At 41.3% G+C, this 16,669-nt stretch overlaps 1 protein-coding gene and 1 long non-coding RNA gene across 3 annotated transcripts in view; one reads left to right on the top strand and one right to left on the bottom strand.

The window, feature by feature from the left end:
- LOC142664349 (uncharacterized) overlaps positions 1 to 16,669 on the bottom strand; it is a 103,187-nt gene that overhangs the window by 33,654 nt on the left and 52,864 nt on the right. The window lies entirely within an intron of this gene.
- LOC142664748 (potassium channel subfamily K member 1-like) lies at positions 1,107 to 13,955 on the top strand. Of its 2 annotated transcripts, XM_075844048.1 has the most exons (3): positions 1,107 to 1,422; positions 6,109 to 6,504; positions 13,417 to 13,955. In XM_075844048.1, exons 1-3 carry the CDS (start codon positions 1,107 to 1,109, stop codon positions 13,674 to 13,676), a joined length of 972 nt encoding a protein of 323 aa, XP_075700163.1. In that variant the 3' UTR covers positions 13,677 to 13,955. The 2 variants fall into 2 exon arrangements, 1 of the variants encoding a protein (XP_075700163.1); XR_012851364.1 differs by lacking the exons at positions 1,107 to 1,422; positions 6,109 to 6,504 and adding an exon at positions 8,621 to 8,791 and having other exon boundaries at positions 13,417 to 13,487.

Genomic DNA, 16,669 nt, shown 5'->3' with positions numbered 1-16,669 from the left:
TAACCTATTGACAGATGTGGCGCTGTTCTTGGTAAAAAGTTGCCATGTTGTTCAAATCCTTCACAATCCCTTTAATGAAGATGAACTGCTATACACAAACCGTTGACAGGTGTGGTGCTATTTCTGTAAGAGAAATGCTGCAAAAATGCATAAAAAAAGACATGCGCAGTTTGCACAGTGCAGTTTGCATCAGTTTTTTTTGGATATTGTTTCAGCTCAGAAGAACCGTGAGGGGCCCAGGTATTGCAGCCGAGAGCTAAACTGTGTTCGTTTTAATGCTCCAACATGATTGTGGTGCAATGCTGTGCGTTATAGCTAATGTTAATTAGGGGGGGAGGGGGTGTTACAGTTATTTCATGTGAACGTGCGGTTTCATACAAAATTGCAAAAATTCTGACATTGTTGGATTTTTGACAACCCCCAGATCACAGGCGCATGAAACATCATGTACACATGTAATTTAATGTGAACCCCCCCATAGGATATCATCAGCATTGATAACACATGCAATCACATACTGCAATAATTGAGATACATACAATACCGGTCCTGTTGAGCTTGTATCTGCCAACTAAGGTCTTGCATTATTATAACTACACATAACAAAAAAAGAGCTGACAGCCCAAACTGGTCTGAACTCCATCTCAGCTGGAGCATGAAACGAGAAGAACTGGTGGATAAACATATTACGATCTTAGAAGGAACATGTGCTTTGCTAGAAATGGATTTCCACCATGCTGGGAGTTGTAGTTACATAGGATCTGCAAAGTCACCTGGCTTGGAATAAGCAACTGGCCTTGTGTACAGATGTCAATGACTACAAATACAACCTGAAGGTATTAATTGTATATAGTTGCAAATTAGGTTATTTTTATACTTCGGTCTACAGGTTTGTGGTAGCAATCATTCATTAACTACTTATGTGAGCTGGCAAAGAATCTCAATGATTGATCCACACCAGGTCTTACTATAGTTTGAAGCTAGCTAATTGCTGTGTGGAGTCATTTCTTGCCTAAGTTCCCCCTGAAATCAACTTCTTCCTGAATAGTTCACGTTGGTTTTTACATTGACCCAAAGAGGTCAACGAGGTCCATTCGAGCAGTAGTATGGTGAACCATTGTCCTCTCTTCTTCCTCCTGCTCTTGCTCAGTTATGTCTTGTACTTAGTGATCGGAGCCTTTATTTTTTCCCTCCTGGAACAACCATATGAGAAGCAGCTGAGGGAGAATGTGGAGGACTTGTGGAATAAGTTCCTGGAGAAACACCCGTGTCTATCTGAGGAGCTTCTGGATGACTTCCTTCGGAAAGCATTGTTGGCCAAGAGCTTTGGTGTGTCAGTTCTGCGGAATGTATCTGGTTTTGAGGTCAAGTGGGATTTTGTATCTTCTCTGTTCTTCACTGGTACTACACTAACCACTATAGGTAGGTATCTAGACCATGAAGTACAGTATACTGCCCTTTTGTATTTTTTTGCGAACTGGAGCCTTTTTGTGTTGAGCTGTTTTATTTTTCTGCAATGTAAAAAGTGCAGCCTCCAAATATTACTTCATTCTTTCCGTTTAAGACGGGAATGTTTTTTTTGGGCTTGCAATGTATCTTTTTTTTTTTTTTTTTTAATATGTTGCAATTGGGGTAAATTCACACATGCTGTTTTTGATCCAGTTTTTTAAGCTAAAGCCAGGAGTAAAAACAAAAGAGAGGAGACCTATCGGTCTGTGTTTTGTTGTGTTTTTAAAAAAAATATAATTCCTTCCTTTTGTATCCACTCATCATTTTGGCAAAAAAAAAAATGCATAAAAAAACGCAATCAAAACGGCATGTGTGAATCTAGCCTGAACGCCAGGATCGCACACCGTTTTGGTGCGGTTTTTAGCTCCGCTTTTGCTTAAAAAAAAAAAAAACGGCAGCGGATCCAAAAGGAAGGAAAGATATAAAAAGAAAAGTTTGATGCATTTCCTTTTATTTTTTTTTGTCCATTCCTATGTTTGGCTCAAAAAAATGTACCGAAAAACGGCATCAAAAGTGTGTGTGATCCTGGCCTAATCTGTTGTGATTTTCCAATATCGACAATGTGGAACAAAAGTTAATAAAATAAAGACATTTAAAAATGATGGTGGTATCACAACCCCAATTTTTCATAGAAGCAATTTTAGGTCTATTTCCACAAACTGCTACTGAAAAAAATAAACTGGCCAAACTGCGACAAAGCCAAGTCTATTAGCCACTAATCTTAGTTTGACTGTATGAACACAAGTTGGTGTGTGATAGACTTGTAACTGGTAAAAAAAAAAATACCCAGTACCGCTGGGCTGGTTTCACGTAGTTTTATGCATTTTTCTTGGTATTTTTTCATGGCATTTTTATTTTCAGCCAAATGTTACATTAAAGGGGTATTCCGGTTACAACAAGTTACCCTCCATCCATAGGGTAAGGGGTAATTGCTGATCGGTGGGTGTTCGACAGCTGGGACCCCCTCTGTTTTACGAGAACTGGGGTCCCATACCCCTCGTTTGTACCGAGCGGCAGGTCACTCATGCGCACTGCCGTTCTATTCATTCTCTATGCGGGCGCCGGAAATAGCTGAACGCTGTACTCGGCTATCTCCGGCGCTCCCATAGAGAATGAATGGAGCGGCAGTGCGCATGAGTGACCTGCCGCTCGGTACAAACGAGGGATACAGGACCCGCGTTCTCGTAAAGGGTGGGGGTGCCAGCTGTCTGACACCCACCGATCTGCAAGTTGCCCCTTACCCTACGGATAGGGGGTAACTTGTTGCAACCGAAATACCCCTTTAAAGTCTATAGTAAAATATTGGAGGCGCTATATACACTGTTTTCGTTTGAGCCTTTTATTTGGCAATTTTGTGTTCAGTGGCGTTTTTATTCCAAACGCAGCATGCTCTGGGTGTGCTGTTTTTTCTGGCTTCTCTATAGGACTTAAACACCAGAAACGAAGCATGTAAAATATGACACTAAATGAAAAACCCCATAAATGCAGGTTATGTTTAAATAACGTTGATGTTTTTAGAAGCGTTTTCTTCATGCAGTTTAAAGTGCCAGAAAATATCTGTGTAAAGGAAGCCCAAGGCCGCTTTCACATGAGTGTAATACGGGTGCATTTTTGCGCCCATATTATGGACACCACAGCCGTATCTCCCGCGGTTCATCGGATTCAGAGTTAAAGCAACATAGACACCTATGGTGCTTTAAATCTGGGTCTCACAAATGGCGGGAGGTTCGGGTGCTGCGTTCGTAATACGAGCACAAAAAAAAAGCAACCATGTTGCCCATATAAATCAAACTGATTTTCAGTCACAGAAATTTCTGCACATTTTATTAGTCAAACACCGCAGTAGACACAAAAGAAGTGAGATGCTTCAGTCTGTTCTTTATAACCTTCCTTCTTTTTTGATCTGGTTCTGGCTTTGGCCAAAAAAATAACGGAGGAAAAAACTGCATCAAAACTGCGTGTGTGATATAAGGGTATATTCCCACACGGCAGGTTTGTCGTCGGAATTTCTGCCACTATCCCATTCATCTGAATGGAACCTGCAAGAATTCAGGTGAGTGGAACAGATTTTAATTTACAGAAATCTCTGCCGCGTGTGAACGGTATGTTCATTCAGAGTTTTTTGTCAAGCAGAAAAAAATAAATCTGCCCCCTAATTTCCTTCTGGATTTTGAAGACAGATTTTGAAACACATGGCACTGCCCTTTTTTTTTTTTTTTTTTTTTTTTATTTATTTATTTTTTTCTTCATCTGTAAAATCCAAACAAACAAAAAAAAAATCATTAAAAACTGCATCGAGCCGCACAATGTGGTTTTGTTCCGCCTCCAACCTCAATCGGAGGTTCAAGAACAAAATCGACCCAAAGTGAGCGGAAAACATTTACCCTGAAAAACAAAAACTCCTGAATCAAAAAAAATGGGAGGCAGATATGGGGCGTTTTTGACACTGAAACAGATGCGTAAAACTCGTTAAAATCTGCATCTAAAAATTCCATGTATAAAAATCCTAACAGTTGGATTCATTAGAATCTGTTACAAAATAGATCTGTCATGGATCCTTAAAAAACAGAAACCATGACCCCTGTGTGAACGGAATCTAATGTATTCTGGTACGTTTGCCAACATATTGGAGATAAAGCTATCCTAATTTTGCTTGTGCCTACATAGCTTTTAGCTCCTTGGATACAAAAATGGTCTGAATGAGATATATGTACTGTCAAATTATAATATTTGCGTCATTGATCCAGGGATTTTTTCTGATTGATGTATTTTGGAGTTGGGAAGAAACTCACCAGCCCCCCCCCCCCTTTCCTAAAATCAAGCGATTGCCAACTACCCCTTAGGCCTTGTTCACACAGTGCAGATTTTTGTTTTTGGATTTTTTAACAATTTTTTGTTTTTTTAGCCAATACAAGAAATGGTTTAGGTTGCAATACGGGTTTCGGCTTGAACAATACTGGCCAAATCTACAGCAGATCTGCACTGTGTGAACAATGAGAGTTGTTTTTTTTTTTTGTTTTTTTTTGCCTTTCTCCAACACTGAAGGATTATAGGTTGTCTTTTTTTGTTTTTCCCAACCTTTACTATATTCGGATTATTGTAACCCACCATCTACTGACTAACAAGTTATTGATATATTTTGGTCAAACTACTGAAAATAATAAATTAATCTTCATGGAAACAACAGTACATTACAGTGCGTTGGCAATGAGGACAATGCATTTGTAGGGCGCTGGCTCCTTCAGACTGCCGTCACAGAAATTACTTAAATTGAAGCCATTTTCCTGTAGGCACATACATTGATTATTACGATGATTGACATCCTATTCACAGCTTAGTCCTCTCTGTGTAAAATTGCTTAGTAAATCGTTCTGCAATATCTGTGATGGACAAGGAAAGGGTTTGTTTGTACTGTATGAAACTGCTTTACAAGGAGACGTGCGTGTCTATTTATTTCCGCTGAATTAAAGGTAAGTAATGTAACTAACCAGTAAGTGGAGGGGGCGTATGTAGACGCAAGGTGTAAAATAAATAAAATAAAAAAAACTCAAAAACAGCAGAAAGTCAATGGCATACATACCATGAGGCACCCTATGCAGCTGGTATGGGAACATTTGAGAGAGGACAGCCCTGGTTGGTTCCATCTCCTTTGCTATTGGGTGGCAAAAACCTATGCAGGACACCCCTCTCCAAAGTGGGTGAGCATTGGCCCAAGAGTCAGGGAAATTATGTGGAGGGGGATTCAAACAAAAACCCAGTACCATAATGGGGAGTACGATTTAGATCTTTGCTACGGGGCCCCCTCCCCTCGATATACACCACTGCAGATAACACTCTGATTTTGGTAGATTGAAGGTGGGACAGGCCCTGAGAGGCCCACAGAACCCTTTGCTGAAGTTGCCACGGGATCAAATAATAATGTTTCAATAATTCTTAAAACCCACAGTGAGACATTTGCATTTCAACTCACTGAGAAATGTAGTTTTGAACTAATATCTTGGTGGGTCGCAGAGGTAAACATTAAGTAACCATTGTGTGTGCTTAAAGGGATCGTTTTGAAATGAGAAAATAGGGCTCCCCCCCCCCCCCCGAAGCAGCAGCATTCCTACCTATGGGCTGTGTCTGGTCTTGTAGCTCCGTCCCATTCACTTGAATTAAATACTCTGCCCATGGAGAGTAGCGGCACTGTACCCGGAATAAAGGCAGACCCTTTTTTTTCTAATCTCCGAACATTTGCATTTAATCTCCCTCTCCTCCAAATATTAAATCGGCCATATTGTTAGGGGGAATTTCAAGCAATTTGGCAGATGGTTGTAGGAAAATATCACGAAAATGTTCATGATAGCTGGCAACCAACATGTTCAATAAGTGGTTGGTCATGTTGGAATCTGTTTTACTGTCATGGTCTTTTGTATTCGATTTCAGGTTACTTTGTGCATATATTTTTAGAAGAAGGAGCTTGATCTTAATGTGGGTCCATGATGATTTTTTGAGCTTTTATTTTGGTGTTTGTTTTTTTTTATATTTGTAATTTTTTTATTTTTTCTTTAGTAAATGGGAGTTGCTTTTCTCAAAATGTATGTATTTTGTCTCCTGCAGGTTACGGGCATCCTTTTCCCATCTCACTGAGTGGAAAGATATTTTGCCTGTTCTATTCAATCATTGGAATCCCATTCACTTTATGCATTCTGTCTATTGCTGCCCGAAATCTTCTCTTCCTACTTCGAGACAAGCCCATCCATGTCCTTCACCTGAAGTGTAACTTTGCCCGGAAAAAGCTGGAGTGGATCCATGCTGGTATCTTAGTCTCCCTCCTCTCACTCCTGTTCTTTTTCATTCCTGCAATTATTTTCAATATTGTTGAAGACAACTGGGGCTATATAGATGCTCTGTATTTTTGTTTTATTTCTTTGAGTACCATTGGCCTTGGAGATTATGTTCCTGGTGAGCAAAGTGGACAAAGTATGCCAGCTCTATACAAGATTCTGGTTATCTGTAAGTATACCTTTCAGATCACTACAAGATCGGTATTTTTCCATGTATGTTTAAAAAAGTTATTAAGTGTCCAGTAAGGGCAATTTAAATAAGTAAGTGCCCACCATTTTGACTTCAAAGGGATGGGAGACCTGTTTTTTTTTTTTTTTATGATTTCTTTTTAACATTTAAATTTTTTGGTACAAAGCTCCAAACCCCTTGCATAAAGACTTAGGCTGGAAACACCTCAAGATCGATCGATCGATCGATCTATCTATAGGCAAGAGGGGAGCAAAGTAGAAGGTCTTGTGAGGACCGGATATTAAGTGTGGGGTGGTATCGGTAGATTATGGCAGAGATGCATGGAGGGGAGAGTTTTGTATGTTGTTAATATTTTGAACTGAATTCGCTGGGCAATGGGTTGACAGTGAAGGGATTGTCCGTGGTAAAACAAGTTGAGAGGTAGCTTAACCTGACAGCAGAGTTTGAGAGTGGATTGGAGCTGCAGCTTGTTCAATGGAAGGCCTCCGAGAAGGATGTTTTTGTAGTCTAGGCAGGAGGTGATGGGGCATGTACTAGCATTTTTGTTGACTGAAGGCTGAGAGAAGAGCAGAATCAACACTTTTTTTTTGTTGAGGTGATAAGAGCCTGGCTGTATTATTTGAAAGACCAGGCAAAATCAAAGGTTATCCCAAGGAAGTGAACTGAGACTGTGGAAAGTGTGGAGCTATTAACTAATAGTTCTGGTAAGGGGTTTGAGAGAGATATGGGGGGGGGGCTGTGTCTGATATTGCCGCTTAGTCCATTCAAGTCACAGTAGATCCAAATCTCCTATAATGGCCAAATCAAACTAGTAGCGTGACTTCATTAATGTCTCAACTTCATTGTTGCTATCTGTCAGTGTAAGGGTATGTGCACACGTAGTGTTTTCAGACGTTTTTTGGGCCGTAAATGGCAGAAAAATCGGAAGCAGAATGCCTCCAAACATCTACCCATTGGGAAATATGGTGTTCTGTTCCGGCGGGGCGTTTTTTTACGCTTCATTTTCGGAAAACGTCACGTAAAGACGCCCGTGACAAGGAAGTGCATGTCACTTCAGCCGTCTTTTGGAGCCATTTTTCATTGACTCTACAGAAAAACAGCTCCAAATACGGCCGTAACAAAATGCAGTGAAAAACGAGAGTGGCTTAAAAAAATGTCTGAAAATCAGGAGCGGTTTTCCCTTAACAGCTCTGTATTTTCAGACGTTTTTGAGTTTGTGTGTGCACATACCCTAACGGTAAAATGACCCTCTTCTTTTCCTTCTTCTTTTCCTTCTTCTTTTCCGCTGGCTACGCACTGTGTTCTATATACTAATTGCATTTTAACATTTTGGTTGCATAAAAACCATTCATGCGTTTAAATGCAATTCACTTGAGTATACAGAAGTTGCACTAGCCTGGAGAATGGCAGCAACATTCAGAAAATATAATTTTAATTCACAAAAATATGGGTGTGGTAGGTATACGTTCACTTGTATTGACTTATATTTAGAACTGCCTGTGTAAACGTTTTAAAACAAATTTTATTAAACATAATTCATTATTAAAAAATGTAGGGCAAAAGTTGTCAAAGAAATCGGCTACAGGCGTTGGCAAGCAAATCCGGATTGCACACAATAGCTTGCGGGGTGTGAACATGTAGTCAGCACCAAAATAGAAGTGCCTAGCATGTAATAAACACCCCACACATTCACAGCTGCTAGGTGTGCTGGCAAAATATTTGAATGGGTTTGCCTGCCACAGATATAAAAAGACCACTTCCCAACGTGTTTCTGCACCAAGTAGGGGAGCGTCCTCAGGGGTATATCTTGTCTTATTAATCTTTATTAGTAAAGGGCCGGTCAGCATGTATTATGCTGTTTTAAATTTCAGTTACGGCACGTATGAGACATCTGATGTCGGTCCCAACACGCGCCGGCAGAACACTGGGATCTTATGCACATCAAGCCCCACCTCCCTGGCCGGAGGCGTGATCGAGCCGCACCAATCAAAACACAAGACGTCAGAACAGACGCCCATTCGATCAGCCGGCCCCCTGGTAACCACTCAGCCAAAGGGATCGATGCAAACAGCATCATTAGTAACATGGGGGGAGCCAAAGGCGGCCGAACCCAGCAAGACGACATAGCACCAAACTGAACGCTGTGATACAGCAAGGAAAACGGAATCGGAAAATGACAGCCCGAAGGCCGTAAATGGATGCGCGTACAGCACAGAGTAGAGAGCCAGGACGACATAGACGCCGGCATCAGTCACAGACGATGGAGGTACTACGGAAATTAGAAGGAATCAGAGTTGATTCTGATGTCCTGTTGGCAAGTCTCTGTAGAGGCCCTCTACAGCTCCATTCCACATTCGTTGGGATGTGTAGCTGTGGAGTATTTTTTTGAAGGAGAGAGGTGCTCAGTTCTACGCACATAACCAGTTTGTTCTACGGTTGCTCCAGTTTGTACTTGAGCATAATTTCTTTGTTTTTGAGCACAAGTTCTTCCACCAGCTCAGAGGAGTGGCTATGGGTAGCCCTTGTGCTCCTAGCTATGCCAACCTTTATCTGGGCTGGTGGGAGAGGGAAGTTGTGTTCTGTGACGCGATGGAGAAGTATGTTTCCTCCATCGTGTTATGGATAAGATTCATAGATGATGTCTTCATCCTATGGTCAGGGACCTCAGCGGAATTCAAGGATTTTGTGTGGATCCTAAATGTTAACAGCCTGGGTCTCTTTTTTTACATCGGAGATCAGGGATAGGAGGATAACGTTTTTGGACATACAGATAGAGAAGACGGATCAGGGGTACATTAAGACAGAGATGCGTAGGAAACCCACTGCCACTAACAATTTGCTGAGATGGGACAGTTGGCATCCTAGATCCTTAAAGATGGGAATACCCAAAGGACAATATATTAGAGCGAGACGAAATTGCATGCCTCCGGCCAGGGAGGTGGGGCTTGATGTGCATAAGATCCCAGTGTTCTGCCGGCGCGTGTTGGGACCGACATCAGATGTCTCATACGTGCCGTAACTGAAATTTAAACAGCATAATACATGCTGACCGGCCCTTTACCAATAAAGATTAATAAGACAAGATATACCCCTGAGGACGCTCCCCTACTTGGTGCAGAAACGCGTTGGGAAGTGGTCTTTTTATATCTGTGGCAGGCAAACCCATTCAAATATTTTGCCAGCACACCTAGCAGCTGTGAATGTGTGGGGTGTTTATTACATGCTAGGCACTTCTATTTTGGTGCTGACTACATGTTCACACCCCGCAAGCTATTGTGTGCAATCCGGATTTGCTTGCCAACGCCTGTAGCTGATTTCTTTGCCAACTTTTGCCCTACATTTTTTAATAATGAATTATGTTTAATAAAATTTGTTTTAAAACGTTTACACAGGCAGTTCTAAATATACAACATTCAGAAAACCTTCATAGACTTCTTAAAGAAACACTATGCTTGGTGGTGAGGGTAGCTTTGTATTTTTAATTTCATATCTTGCAGTGTTGTACCAAGATTTGCCCCATTGTACCCCTGAGGATGCCATCTCGGCAAAACATGTCGGGGGGGCTTTGTATGTTTTTAACCTACTATCAACTCCGAATCCATTCTGGGACAGCGGTCTGCAGCCACTTCCCTCTAGTATAGACAGTATATTAATTCTACTGCTGTTAGCAGAGACTGACCATTGCATCTACATGAGGGATCACGTTTCTGGGCTCATGCGTTGTTTTTAGAATATAGGCTGCGTACCTTTCATAAAGGTTATTTTCATTATTAGTAATTATGTGAATAGAACAACTCAATACCTTCTATTAGTAGTGTGGAAAATAGGGTTAGTTGCCTTATAGGAAAATTGTGTTTTATGCCAAGATTTAATCCCTCCCATAGTCACAATCAATCCGTGCCAGCTCAGAATCTTCTTCTCCATCTCGCCCAATGAAACATACCACAAATGTATTTTTGTCAGATTTGTACAGAATCTGATAGAATGAAACTTATTTTGAAATCTGATTCATATAAAGGTGCAGTCAAGGCTCCATGCACCTCTATGGGAGCCCTATTACGACACTACTAAATGGAGCTGTATGAATGAGCATTGCTACTAGGGGAGAAACATACGGAATCCGATGAGGTATGCCGCACTTTTTTTTTTCTGTTGATTTACAATCCTCCTATGCCTCCATATTAAATCAGAAGCATAGGAAGGTACAATAAACCCCCAATGAACCCCTCTGGCAGCCCTATTCTGGCTATGTTCAAAATGGAGCCGTAATATGGCCATGTACATGAGGCTGTATTCGGATTTGAACCAAGATGTTACTATTTGTCATTTTGTTTGGTTTTTTAACATTTTATAAAGTATCATACCTCCCTTCCCTGCTGGATGTTTAATTTTTTGGCTCCAGTCACACTTCAGAACTACGGAGTCCCTATGGCTCCATACTACACGTTCTGGTATGACACTGTATTATGGAGATCTTGTTCTCTAGAAACAAAACTTGTAGAGGAGAATGCCTTTATAATTCAGCATCTGATAGAACATTGTATAATAACTTTTTTCCTCCACGGATTCCAAATGGATGTGTAAGAAAACATATCCGGAGGTACAGCATGAGCCTATGGATTCCATGGGTACCATATTATGGCTGTGTACGAGTCAAAATGAATAGATTTTTTTATAGTGATCCAAATTTGGTTCACTTGGACTGCGGGGAGTCTGGGCTTTGCAGCTTTAACATGGACGCTAAAATGAAGCCTTTTTGTGTAACCACATTTTATCGCAGTGAACTTTTCTAAGTCCTCTTTGACACTGATCGCCAGAAAAGATACTCTTCAATGTTCGTAAGAAGAAAAAAAATCTCTACCATTCATACACTATTCATAGCTATAATAAAATAATTATCACAATATGATTACTTATAAAATCTCATATTAAATCGCACGTTTTATCCCATGTTTTGCTTTACCATTGGATATTTATAGGGACACATTAAAACGGTTACAATGTTGCCTCGCTCTTTAGAGTTTGAGGTGACGATGCTGCTTGGTCCGTGGGACAGGACTAGGGTTCAATTTGTTGACACATTTGGTCAAAATAAATGTAATTGGTATCTTTGTGACATGAAATAAATGGGTCAAAGCTCATGATGGCTTGAGGCCAGTTTGCAGACAGCCATAAAATAGTTAATTTTTAATACGTTACAACTTATGTGGCCCTTAAAGAGATGGTATCCTATTGCTAAAAATTACTAAAAACTGTTCTGTATGCTACTATGACCTGCAACTGGGGGCTGTGGTTGACCAAATAGTATGTGACGTGCATATTGGGATACGCATAGTTAGTGGCTACCGAGACCCACAGAGATGCGGAGTGTTGTCCCTTCAAAGTGGCTGGTGCTCCCTGAATATTATCACTAGAGCTTGCCCTGTAAAATGAGGGTAGCCATTCACCGACCCATAGTGGCATGTTCGGAACAGGATGCAGAGCCTTCAGTCACTTTGGCACTGCCCAATGGGTGGGAACTTCTGTAGAGTTGAAATCTCCGGTCACGGAATGAGGGCAGCTTTGTATGGTCCTGAGAAATAAAGAAGTAATCTGTTTCACTACAACATCCATCTGATCTTCTGGAGAACCATGTTACAAGCTGAACGAGAATCAGAGTTCTATGGTGATGTAAACTGAACAGGATTTGTGTCTGTATTTCGGCCATCAAACTATGAAATACTCTTTCATACAGTCATTAGTTTCATTGTCATTGAATTTCCAAATGAGCAAAACAATAATGTTAAAGTGGTTTTCCGTTTTGAATAATCCCTTTTTGTCTGAAGGTTCCCCTGATTATACAATTACTGACAGGACAGAGGTAGTATGTGTCCGGAGGCTACAATGGAGCGTCCACTTCCTGCCGGGTTGTATAGTGGCAATATCTTCTTTTTTGGTTCCAAATCGTGCAATGCAATTTCCTGCTCCTGAGTGTGATGATATGGGGGATGGTGCTAGACCAATCAAGCCAATCTCTTTTTTTTCCTTACGTTTGCGTTCACCGTTCCCCGAGTCCTCAAAGCACCTTGCCGGATGTGCTACATCCAGGCTTAGTTTCTATGGGCGCATGGCCCGAAAATGCGGGCGGCTGTCGTCGTCTGGCCGTGATTACGGGCACAGCCGCGTGCATGGAGCCTTAGGGTATATAAAATAGGTTTTCAAAGACCAGACAACCCCGTTAACTGTTTAAAGACCACCTGCTATAGATTAATGGCAGGTAATCCTAGTTCTTAAACCTATGCCATTGCATATTTGTGGTGTGTGTTTAAGCCATTTATCCGAGCAAGGATGTTGAGTGCTCAGTTATCAGCGACTGCCAGGCACCTAGGAGAGAGATTTTTTTTTTTCCTTCTCCGTTTTACGTACACCACATTCAGCGAGCTGAGTTTATAGGAACTACAGTGTGTGTGTGTGTGTGTGTGTGTATATATATATATATATATATATATATATATATATATATATATATAGGGGTCGTCGGCTCCTTGCCCAAGCATTCAGGAAGCAGGACCAGCGCAGTTAGCGCTGTGTGGCTATGGGGGCCCTGTGTTTTTTCTTTAACTGTACCAATCAAGGAAAACCTATTCGTGTTTGACATCACCTAAATCACAAAGTGACGGTTCACAAAAACAAATTGGTTCCATTTAGACATTGTAAGTGTACACTAAAATATATGTTCGTGCGATCATTAGCAAAGTGCCTGGAGGTAAATCTATATAAATGTTTGTGTCTGGAGAATGCTTAGCTTGCTTATGGCCAGCGGCCATAACAATTGTTCAATAGCAAAAGTCATTTAATTGCCTTATTTATTTATTTTTGGACATTTTAAAACCTTTTTGTGTTTTATTTCAGGTTATTTATTATTTGGGATGATTGCTGTGTTTCTTGTGGTTGAGATATTGAAAAGTCTTCTGAACTGCAACCAGTTCTCCAATCTGTTCTTTTTCGGGTGTGACAACAGCCGGAGAGCTGAGGAGATAGACCGTGTTCCTCCATATGACTCTGAGCTTCCCTTTGTGCCTAAACATGAGGAAACAACGAGGAGGAGGGTCCCACACTCTGTATCTCCCACTGATAAATCCTATGGGACTATCAACCAAACGTTCAGCTGATGCTTCTATTCATTAAAAATTGAAATTATTTCCACTTGTTTGTATTACTAAGAACATTCAGTTACCACTGGGAGCACCATGTTGAAAGCGACCCTTCGGCTTTAGCTAAAAATGTAAAGTTTGCTGGGCAATACAGCGTTTAATTACTTGATGCCCTCCATTTAGCTTGTGCCGCCATATCCTGAGCCTTGTCTTCTGTCGTCCAAGATGACTGCAGCGCTTCTTATAGTATATGATGCACGCTGTCCTTCGGTAGTCCAAGACTCCATTCCCTGCTATCTGATTGGCTAGCGCTCTTAATGTGACTACTAGCGCTGCTCACGGGCAGTGTCAGACTAGGGTCCCTTGGGCACACCAGTGGGAATGATTCTGAGGGCCCACCCACAATATCTACAGAATACGTGCACATCCACTTGTTGCTATGATTGTACACATAGGACATATCATCAATAAGGTCTCATAGGTCATAAGAAATAGACTCTAGTGTCAAGTGCTTGGCTCCCAAGTAGACCTTTTGGAACCCATTATTGTCAAAGCCTGGGCCAAAAGGGGATCCTCTAGTACTCTGGTGGGCCAGTCCGACCCTGCTCACGTGGGTAGCAGTAGCCAATCGTATAGCAGGGAAAAGCGCCTCTGACTACCTCCGTGCGAGAAGAGCTGCTGCCATCTTGGATGATAAGAGGAGGCCTGATAATCGGCAGCACAACAAGATAAATGTAGGGCACCAGGTAAGTAAGCTCTGCATTTCCCAGCAAATGTAGCGTTTTCAACTAAAATCGGAGGGTCGCTATAATTGCTTAAATTGCTTTCTCTATTGGTTTGTGCATGAGACTGATATAACTGTGAACCTTATAACTTGTAGGACACTATTAAAAACAAATTGCATGGTTTATGGTTTACAATGGTCACTTACATTGGGTAGATTTCTATACTTCAATGTTAGAGCAGTAAATACTTAATGAAGGAGTATAAGATTATTGAATTTTCACACTTTAGTTAACTTATACGTAGCTCTCTATGAGATATTATAATTTTTTTTTTAAATGTTTAATCAGAATGTGAAATTAAATTCTGCAAGATAGTAATCGTAGGGTATGGTAAAAGCTGTGGTTAGAGCAGACTACTGCACTCCGTTATACGGTGGTAGTAGAAGGTAACCAGTCCAACCCCTGAAGCATTAAGCAAAGGAAGACGTTTCTAGCTCCCTGTAACGTTGATCAGTTAGAAAATAACTTCCTCTAAGGCTGGATTTACACGAGCGTGTGCCTTTTGCGCAAGCAAAAAACGTGGCGTTTTGCCTGCCCAAAAGGCACTTGACAGCTCCGTCTGGCAGCATCATATGATGCGCGGCTGCGAGGTTTTCGCGCAGCCACCATCATTATAACACTCCATTTGGATGTTTGTAAACAGAAAAGCACGTGGTGCTTTTCTGTTTTCATTCATCCTTTTGACAGCTGTTGCGCGAATCACGCTGTTTGCACGGAAGTGCTTCCGTGTGACATGCGTGGTTTTCACCCACCCATTGACTTCAATGGGTGCGTGATGCGCGAAAAACGCACAAAGAACGCACATGTCGTGACTCTTACGCAGCGGACCAACGCTGCGTATAAATCACGCACATGTCTGCACGGCCCTAAAGACTATTATAGGTCCGTGCGACGCGTGTGAAAATCGCGCGTTGCACTTACGTATATCCCATTCGTCTGAATAACCCCTAAGATTGTTGGTCTTAACGCTAGAAATGTAATTTATATGTAAAATATCAAAATTTAGTTCTGACTTGTTTTTTTTTAAGGTATATTCCATATTTTAGTTTTGTTTTTTTTTTTTAAAAACATTACATTTTTGGATTTGAGCAGCTAAACATGGTAAAATATGTGCTGTATCAGAGGCCTGGTCATTATTGTCGTGTACAAGAGCTATTCTTGCCCTGGGCCCCCAAGTCAACACGGTGCAACACTACACATATTTATTGCTGCCAGTGTAGCTCATGGAGACCGTAAAAAATCTCCGTTATTGCGTACCGTAATACGGTCCACAATTACGGACCTGTCCGGTGCTATTGGCCACGGACACCTTTCCGAATCTCTACGTGCCGTAGAACTGTACCGCAACAGATAGAACATGTTCTATCTTTTGCATTTTACGGGCCATGCTCCCATACTTTGTATTGGAGCACGGCTCGAAAGTGCGGCTCGTGGCCATTATTACGTGCATGGCCGTGTGCATGAGGCTTAAGGCCTTGTTCCGATGGCTGTATTTGGGATCCGTACCACATGGATCCCAAATACAATGCTAAGGTACTTCAATGAGGCCATGCATAGTGCCGTATGCGCCTGTGGCATGCGCTTTTACATGCCATATATCAGACACGTTCTCCATCCATAGCACTTATCCAGAACTTTGTGGACCTTGTTTTTGTTTTGTACAGTGTATTATAATCTGAAATACTCACATAAACTTATGGGGGATGGTTAGTGGTCTACGCTCCTCATCTTTCCAATGGAAAACCACATTTTTTATCTGTTTATTTCTAAGATAGATATGACTTCTACTCTCATGCGAGGTGTAAAGCAAAGCCAGGTACAGAGCCAATTGAATGACCGCCCACAACTATTTGATTTAAAATCATAAATACTAGACTAAATAAGACTAGCGAACAGTTGTAGCATACAACAATGTTAAACCAAAAGGTTATAGGCACCGCTAGCATACCATTCTGGACTTGCAGTGTCACAAAGCTGCCAAGAAGATATGTTGTCTGTGACCTGGCCGGATAGAGTTATTGGCTGCGTCACAGATGGATATAGTGGACAGGATGTGTGTTCATTTTATATTATCCCCCCATCTGTTTATATAGCTATCTGCCAACACTGGCTATTGAAGGCTTCTGCCTGCCATTTTTAATTTCTGGATTGGCTGCAGTCTGGGCCAGTTATAAAATTTCTGCGGATTCCATGGCAATATCCCATTTATATGCCATCCGTGTCTGT

Source organism: Rhinoderma darwinii, chromosome 12, assembly GCF_050947455.1.
Source record: "Rhinoderma darwinii isolate aRhiDar2 chromosome 12, aRhiDar2.hap1, whole genome shotgun sequence".
Lineage (NCBI taxonomy): Eukaryota > Metazoa > Chordata > Amphibia > Anura > Rhinodermatidae > Rhinoderma > Rhinoderma darwinii.
This window is presented reverse-complemented; position numbering and strand designations above follow the sequence as displayed.